Below are 8817 nucleotides of genomic sequence, written 5' to 3'. Positions count from 1 at the left end.
TACCTTAAAATTGCAATACTCATACCTCAGCCTCTGAGGTGTTGGGATTATAGGCATTTACTGACTCATCTTAATAAACTCAGAAATTAAAATCTAACTTTACCATGGAGGGGTTGGTTCCAGGGCCTCACAGAGCCTCAGGGACCCCTAACACACTGCCTTTCTTGAGGCAGGGGAAGGGACACATGAGAACCCAGAAAATTTTTTGGAGGGACTTCTTGTAGATGAACCCAGCATCCCTAAGGTACAAGTATAGGGCAGGCAGGATGAGGATGAGTATCTGAGGGCCTGACTCCAGTTAAATCTCCTCAGACCTGAAACCACGATCTCTCCCTCAGCCATGCCCTACAGCTCCGGCAGGGCCTTCCTCAAGCCGCAGCTCTGCTCGAGGAGCAGGAAAGCAGCACCACCTGCTGGTATAAGAAGGAAATGCAGCTTAGTCCTAATTGACCCCATTCCCCTTTCCTCTTGTCCCCGCCCTTTCTGAAAACTGAACGCAACGCGCCAGTCAGCGCTCTACAGCTAAACTACAACCCATGCCCTTTTCTATTTTTATGGAGAGACAGGATTATACTAAGTTCTCCAGGACGGCCTGGAACTTGCTATGCACTCATGAGGATCTTTTTTTTTTTTTTGGTTTTTTTTTTCGGAGCTGGGGACCAAACCCAGGGCCTTGCGCTTCCTAGGTAAGCGCTCTACCCCTGAGCTAAATCCCCAGCCCCCCACTCATGAGGATCTTGATCCTGAATTTGTCATCTGGTCTCAGCCTCTCCAGGGCTGGGTACAGGTATGGGCCGTACTTTGCTCCCAGCTGCCTTTCTTAAAAGACCTCCACCGCATCCTCTTGAGGACTGCTGGTTGCGGTTCTCTAAATGGAGTCATCCTACTAGGTGGGATACATAGCCTGCAGTTACCTTGGCCCAGCATTTTCCAAGAAAATCCTCTGCTCTCCTGACCCTGGCCACAAAGTTAGGGCTTTAGAGCCCATCTGAGTGCTTGGAGAACCATGCCCTCTTCCACTCTCCTGCCAGGGTGGTCCAGAGCTCAAGTACCCTGGACAAGTCCAGGGCCCAGCACAAAAAGACAAGCCGTGCTATCTGACTAGAGTCCTAGCTGTTTTCCTTGAGTAGCAGCTGTTCCAGAGAACGGTCTAAAAATGTTTCTGGGCTCCCAGCTGTTTCTGAGAACTTTCTAGAAATGCATGTTCCCAGGCCTCAGACCTGAAGCTTTGACAGCAAGGCCCATCAAACACAACCAAACATGCTAGGTTAAAGCCATTGCATTGTGTGTGTGTGTTTTAATTAAATAAACTTTTATTTTAGAATGACTTTAGATTCACAGAAAAGTTGCAGAGACTAAAGGGTTCCCATATATTCTTCATCCAGCCCACCCCAGAGATATGATTACAAACTGGAAGGGAACTAAGACCCAGACAGTATGAGTCCTGGTTGACCTGCTAAAGTGCTTTCTCTCCCTGGTCTCTGTTTGGTCCTGAGAATCAATCCAGCACCACAATACACTTTATTCCTTTCAATCTCATTCTCTGGGACACTCAGTGGGTGGGGAAGCTGGTGTCCTCACTATTGAGCTGGGAAGACAGAGGCTTGAAAATGACAAGCGACTAAGGTCTCTGGGTGGCGTAGCAAGTGTCACCTCACCCTGCTGCTTCCATTGCCTCGTGGACTCTGGGTTTACGGAAGCCCCTCTGAATGCCTCGTTATCCACCTCATTCTGCTTGTGAGTCATCCTTGGAGTGGGGTACCCAGCTCTAGAAGACACCGTGCCATGACTTCTTCTAGGTTTTAAGAACCTTACTTAAAGGCTGACTTGGCCCTCTGTGTGCTTATCGATAAACTTGTGAACGGGAGTGCTTATGTGTGGGAGTGAGAAAGTCTGTCTCTTGCCCACCGAGATTCATCTGTTATGAAAGATGGCCCCACGTTCTTTATAGTTCCTCCCACTGAGAGCTGGGTCCACTTGCACCCCTGAAATCTGAGGAATGAACTGACCAGCGGAGACACAGTCCTAGCACCAGGGCTGAAGAAACCTTGTCACCTTTAAAAAAAAAAAAAAAGTCAGGGGTTGGGGATTTAGCTCAGTGGTAGAGCGGTTGCCTAGGAAGCGCAAGGCCCTGGATTCGGTCCCCAGCTCTGAAAAAAAAATGTCTCTGGGTAACGGTAGTACACCCGCACTCAGGAGGTGGTAGAAGCAGATCTCTGAGTTCAAGGCTAGCCTGGTTCTGTAGAGTGAGTTCCAGGATAGCCAGAGCTACACAGAAAAACCCAGTGTCTCAAAAAGAAAAAGAAAAAAAAAAGGTGCTTTTCTCACATGTGTAATGTCTGTGTCCACAGAGGCTAGAAGAGGGTATCGGGTCATCTGGAACAGGGATGACTGTGTTATGAATCACCACGTAAGTGCTCTTAACAGCCGAGCCACCGCCCCAGGTCCTGCTCAGTCACTACTACTCTCCCTTGGAACCCTGGGGCCATCATGAGAATAAGCCTGCTCTGACCTGCTAGAAGGGGCAACAAGGTTAACCAAGCCGATGCAACCAACACTTGCTACAATGGCTGGGTGACCCCAGCCTAACCAGCCCCAGCTGAAGTGAGAAGTGACTGGGCTCATGAGCAGGACCAGGCCACACTAGGAGAGCTGCTCAAAGGAGCTTAGCTAACCCACAGAATCATGGGTACATGAATACTTGACTAGCTGTTGAGTCTGGGGATGGCTTGTTTTGTAGCAAAGGCTACCTCCCTCTCCTGCCAATGGGATCCCCAACTGTGTTGCAGGGAGCAAAGGGCCTGTCCCAGGATTCCAGGGAATGAACAAGGCAGTCACGCTCAGCTGTGACAGCGTTTCCTAATGTCTGCTTTCTTTGCAGCTGTGAGTGGCAATGGTCGCTAGCTCAGACCAAGGCGACTGTGTCCAAACCTCAGAACGAGGTTTTCCTTTCTGACAGAAGTTGGTCCATCGGGTTTCTTTCTCAACAGACATGATTTCTAGAAACACAGCAGCCATCTTGTGACTACGAAGCAAGGAGCAATGAGATTACTGAGAGGAAGCCCCGCCCTCACCGAGCGTTGACAAGAGACTCTGTTAGATATAATACTGTGTTAGTCACCTGCTCCAGGATTCAGGCTATGCGGATAACAAGCGTCTCTCACGTAAGCCACGGTGACCTAGGTTTTCCTTTACTTCCTAGTACCTAGTTTATGTAGTGATAAGATATCATAAAGATTAAAATGGAGAGTCCTTGTCTCCGAGTCCATCTTTCTTACTTCCTCCTCTTGGTACTCCTTCAGGGTCAAGGCCGTGATATCTTTTCATAGACTGAAGAACGGAACCCCCTCATTCTTGGGAGCTAGTCCCTGGGGGCTAGTGCAGAGGCACCAAGAGGCAGACACCCCTCCTTAAATATGAAAAGAACATATTCCTTCTATAACGTCTGCCCACGGGGGCCTGCAGGTGTCTTCTGAGCACCAGGAAGTGGTGCTGGTGTGGAGAAGGCGGGAGTGGGGTATCAGGAGGTTGCTACTGCAAGTCTGGTGTGGATGCACCCAGGTACATCCTCAGGTCTGAAAGGGTAGACCTCACGAGCTTGGCAGGAATGGTCTCTCTCTGTAGCTGCTGGTAGGCTGCATAGCGGTGGCAGCCCCCGAAGGAGTAGTAGTAGTCACCACCTTGGGCCCCTTTGATCCAGAGGACGTCGATGGGGGGCACACTGTCAGGGTCCTCCTAGAAAGAAGGGTCACAGGGTGAGAGCAGGGCACTGTGCTTGAGAACCGGCAAGACGTTTTGTTAAGCCAAGTGGAGCTCCTAGAGAGAGAGGGCTAGGGCTGACATGAGCAGCAGGCTCTCAGCCACCTAGGGGTTGGTTCTGAAAGCTGGTGGGTGGTACCCTGGCAGCTTGAAAATCAGCCCCAAGAGTATTTCAGGCAGAGAAATGGCAGATGCTGGAATGGCAGTGATGGGCTTCCCCCAAGAAAACTTGTGGAGCATTTATCTAGAGCCGTGTTAATGATACATCCTGTGCCCACTGCCCACACTTGGGGGGACCACAGCACAGCCAAGAGGTAAGAACATTCTCGCCCTGACAGGGTTTCGGTCCCAGAAGCAGGTTGAAGGAAGAAATGACAATGCTGTGAAGATGGACTCATAGGAGACAAGCCAGGAAGGAGACCCATGTGTCTCTCTGAAGTGACAAGGGGCACAGAAGGACTTGGGAAGCTACAGATACGGACTAGTTTAGATTAAAAGCCCAAGTGCCGGGGTTGGGGATTTAGCTCAGTGGTAGAGCGCTTGCCTAGCAAGCGCAAGGCCCTGGGTTGGGTCCTCAGCTCAAAAAAAAAAAAAAAGAAAGCCCAAGTGCCTGAACCATGGCTCCTTTGCAGAGCAAGGAGGGAATTGTGTTGTGCAGATGGCCTCCCAAGTTCAAACCAGCAGGGTGGTGGTGGAAGTCAGGGAGGTGATGCATAAAAAGAGTGGCCCTAGGCAGCTGCACCTGGCAGGCCTTGTGGTGGAGGCAGGGCAGAGGGTGGGCTCAAGAATGATCCCCCAGGATGCCCACTTCCTCATCTTTAGGACTTGTGAAACCCACCAAACATAGTGGAAGTCTGCTGAAGGAAGTGGGTTTTAAGGCTCCCAAAATTGAGATTGCCCTGCTTTGCCAAGGCTGATTGAATGTAATCACCAAGTTCCCTGAAAGCAGAAGGCTGTGACAAAAGAGGACACAGTGACCCGAGGTGGGAAGGACTCCACCAGATGCTTCTGCTTTGAAGATGGGAGAGAGGCCCTTAGCTAAGGGGTTCAGTTGTCAACTTGATGAAACCCAGAATGATTTTGGAGGTGGGCCTCTCTGAGCATGCCTGTGGGGGATTATCTTGGTTAGGTGAATTGAGCTGAGAAGATCTGCCCACTGTAGGTGGCGTCATGCCTTAAGCTAGAATCCTGAACTGTATAAAGAAAGAGAGCTGTGTACAAGTGGTTTCTCATCATTCTGACTGGAGATACATGACCAATGGCCTCAAGCTCCTGCCTTCGGGAATCCTCTGACATAATGGATTGTCAGTCAAAAGAAGACTTTTACCCTTAAGCTGCATTCCTCAGGATGTTTTGTCACACAAAAGGAAAAGTAACTAAGACTCGGGGAAGTGAATTTTTCCCTTCAGGCCTCAAGAGAACAGTCCGGCTGGTTTCTTATTTTAACTCAACAAAAGAGCTGGGCCTGGTGGAGCTCACCTGTAACCCCAGCACTCGGGAGACTGAAACAGAAGGACGATGAGTTTCAAGCGGCCTAGGCTATATTGAGACACACCCAGTCTTAAAAACCTCAGGACAACACAGCTTTGGACTTGGGTCTTGTTTCAAGCAGTCCCGTTTGTGGCAACATATTCAGGTGGCCTAGGAAGATGGGTCCTTGTCTCCAGAGCCGGTGGCAGCATAGAAAAGAGGTGTCTAAACTGGTCATTAAAATCCATTGGGATCCCAGATATGCTGGGGGCACCCAGGTGTCTATGAGGTCACAGATGGCCTAACCCAATAGGGTGGTCTGGGAAGACGCTGACATCAAGACAGAATGATTACAGAATTAGATGCTCGAAGGAATAAAAAGGTACGGATGCAGCACAATGGCGGTGCTCCTGCCGAACAGGCCAAAGCCTGCACGCAGGGGAGCGCAATTCTTAGCATCACGTGCACACAAAAGCTAAAATAATGGCCAAAATGGAGGTGATGGGAGCCCTTCCTGCGGTGGAGAAAGTCTGCCCAAAGTGGTGCTGAGAGAGAGCGTTCCGGGCTATATCCCCTTCCCACACAGCTTGAAGGCAACTGCCAAGATGGCAAAATCCCTGCTCTTGGGAAGTTCACACGGGACTAAAACATCCTGAGGTGTCTCAGGGCCCACTGCTCAAGAATCTGGAAGAAGGGATAGGAAGCCATCCTATCCTATCCTTGGCCTAACCTGACACAAACTCTAACGCCTAGTTACTGAGGGGACCTTCCTTCCACGATAGACTGACTTTGTCCTTTCCCACTTCCTGGTAGGACAAGATCCTCCCAACAGACATGACACACCCAGACCATTGCCAAGAACTCCAAAGCCAAAAGAGACATCAGGATATGCAGGTTGTCTGGGTGTAAAGTCTCACTGTACTATCGTGTAAGCACTTGGCACAGAGCAGGTTGCTTTGAAAAACAAAACAAAACAAAACAAAACAAAAAAAACAAACAAACAAACTTCCTGTGCTTCGGTTTCTCCTCTGTACAGACGGCACAGCAGCTACTTCATAGAGTTGCTCTGAGAGGCAAAAATCAGCTCCGGGGTGACCGCAGCACTTTTGAGTATGTGCGTCACGGATCATTAGTTCATGGCCAAGTCCAAGTGAGGTGAGGAACCCGAGGCCCAGGGAGACCCAGCCAGTCCGTCAAGGTCACACAGGCGAAGCCTAACTCCCGCAGATCAATGACCCCGACCCGCGCGCCCTCTCTATCTCCCTCGCGCGGGCCAGTAGGCTCCGCGGGCTCACCAGGATCGTGTCCACGAGGCTCTGCACCTTGACCGGGTCCAGCACCGACGGCAGCGGCCGGATGAGCACGGCGATTGGCACGTTGTGCACAGTGTCGATGCAGCCAGAGTGGATGCTGCCTCCTTGCGCGCCACTGGGTCCCTGACCGTCGGGCGCCCCAGGCCCCGCACTCGCCCTCCGGAGAGCTCCACCCGCGCGTAGCCCCATATTGCTTCCTTAGCGGACAGCGCCGCCCGGCCTCTTTACCCGGCCGGGCTGTACCATCGTGCGGCCGCGGGGGGGCGACGGTTCTGCGCTTGCCCCCACCGAGTGGCTCGGCTCACGCTGTGATGTATCGGTCCCCGCTCCGCTCGACCAGAGCCCCACGTCCCACGCTGTTCTAGCTGCCCGCTGCCCGCTGAGGCGCCCCGCCGCCCCCTCGCGATGCGCTTAATGGACGCGTCGGGTCGCTGACTCAGGGTGAGTTTGCAGGTCCCGGAGCAGAGGCGCGGGTGACGCACAGCGTGGTGACTCAGGCCCTCAGAGGCGAGGACGCGGGCGGGCAGACCTGCCCAGCGAGGATGAGTCGGCTCTCAGTGGGAGCTGGGAACAGTGGCCTCCACGCAGTAGAGCAAGTGTGGTGACCTACTCACATTTCAGAGCGACTCTGCTACCTGAGCGCTATACTAATTCCATTTACAGTGAAGGAAACTGAAGCACAGAAACGTTATGAAACCCCCCCCACCCCCCACCCCCCCCACACACACAGAGACAAGATATGGAGCTAATGAATGGGTGAGCCAAGGCCCAAATCCGGCAACACTGCTCCAAAGATCGCTCTGGATCCCAGCGCAGGCTCATCTAGGCTCAGCGACAGGAATTCACCACAGAGAGTTGTGCTTGAGTTGTGCTGTTTCTGTACAGTTCTGCCCTGAAGTTCCATGTGTCACAAACCCTCAAAACATATCCAGGGGGGCTGGAGAGATGGCTCAGCGGTTAAGAGCACGGTCTGCTCTTCCAGAAGTCCTGAGTTCAATTCCCAGCAACCACATGGTGGCTCACAACCATCTGTAATGGGATCTGATGCCCTCTTCTGGTGTATCTGAGGACAGCTACAGTGTTCTCATAATAATAAATAAATAAATCTTTAAAAAAAAAAAAAACATATCCAGGAAATAGAAGTAGGTGTGATTACTGAAGGTCCTCCCCAAAGTAGGTCCACTTCAGGGAAAGAAAACAAAACAATTAAAACAAAACAAAACAACAAAAACAAAACCCAACAACAACAAAAAAGAAACCCACCACCAAAAAAATCGCTGAAATCCCTTACTACACAGCAAGTATCCAATATGAACAGCTGTGCAGCTCCTCTCCTGTGGCTTGTGCTTCCTCCTAGTATGGCGCATGGTTTCCAACAAGTGTCCCTAGAGAGGACAGGCCACTTCCAAGTCAACCTGGATCCTGTACAGCATTGCCTCTGTAGCATCCCATTCGAGAAGCTGATACTAAAAGGGCAGCATAAACCCCATTTGTCTCCATTTGAAGGACCAGACCTGATTTCAAAATAAGGCTGTAAGGCACCAGCTTCAGGAATAGACTGTAAGTCCCAGAAACTAAGTCATAAGACACAGGCTCTAAGAACAGACCATGAAATGCAGAACAAGATCATAAAACCGCCTCCCAAAAACAGCCTAGGGATAACCACAGAAATGAGAAACTATCTCAGAATGGGTCATCTGCATTGGGCAGCCCCATTTCATCCCATGGTTCAACGCTCCTGACATAGGAATGCAGACCACTGACCACCTGTGACCCCCAACCCCAACTCCCACCAATGAAATTTTAGATTACCTAGTCCCTCTACAGAATTCCTCTGGGTTCCCTGTAGGAAGGCCTGTGTGCCTTTGTCTGGGGTCACCATTTTGGAGAATGGTTGACCTCTGAATGCTGGTTGTTTCTGCAGAATAAACAGTCTTTGTTTCTGCCCTATCTGAGTCTGGGGTCTTCCTTCAACCATTTTTTGGACCCTTACAATACAAGCCTTTCCAGGGCCTAGGGAAGGGAACAGTAAGGTTCTAAGAGAGCCTGGGGATTGGGACCTGTTGTAAACTCTGTCAGGAGACAACTGCAGAAGGAGGTGACCCCTGTAGGTGCTAGAGAAAGGAGATGCCAATGAGGGGGTTGGGGAGACAGTAAAGTCCTGTAGCAGGGTATGTTTCTGCTGAGGACTCAGAATAGCTATCCTGTATCCCTTTGGGGATGGAGACCCAGGCCCTGCCCTTTCCTGGGCAAGGGTGGCTGTAGGTGCTGAGCC

At 51.1% G+C, this 8817-nt stretch overlaps 1 protein-coding gene across 1 annotated transcript; it reads right to left on the bottom strand.

The window, feature by feature from the left end:
* Positions 1 to 1285: 1285 nt before the first annotated feature.
* Positions 1286 to 6971, bottom strand: Srxn1 (sulfiredoxin 1). Its single transcript, XM_032904427.1, has 2 exons — positions 6525 to 6971; positions 1286 to 3735 (listed from the first exon to the last, which is right to left on the bottom strand). The coding sequence occupies exons 1-2, from the start codon at positions 6729 to 6731 to the stop codon at positions 3532 to 3534; spliced, it is 411 nt and encodes a 136-aa protein (XP_032760318.1). The 5' UTR covers positions 6732 to 6971; the 3' UTR covers positions 1286 to 3531.
* Positions 6972 to 8817: the final 1846 nt, after the last annotated feature.

Source organism: Rattus rattus, chromosome 5 (assembly GCF_011064425.1).
Source record: "Rattus rattus isolate New Zealand chromosome 5, Rrattus_CSIRO_v1, whole genome shotgun sequence".
In the NCBI taxonomy this organism is placed as follows: Eukaryota; Metazoa; Chordata; class Mammalia; order Rodentia; family Muridae; genus Rattus; species Rattus rattus.
Note: the sequence above shows the minus strand (reverse complement) of the source record. Positions and strands in the feature narration are given on the sequence as shown.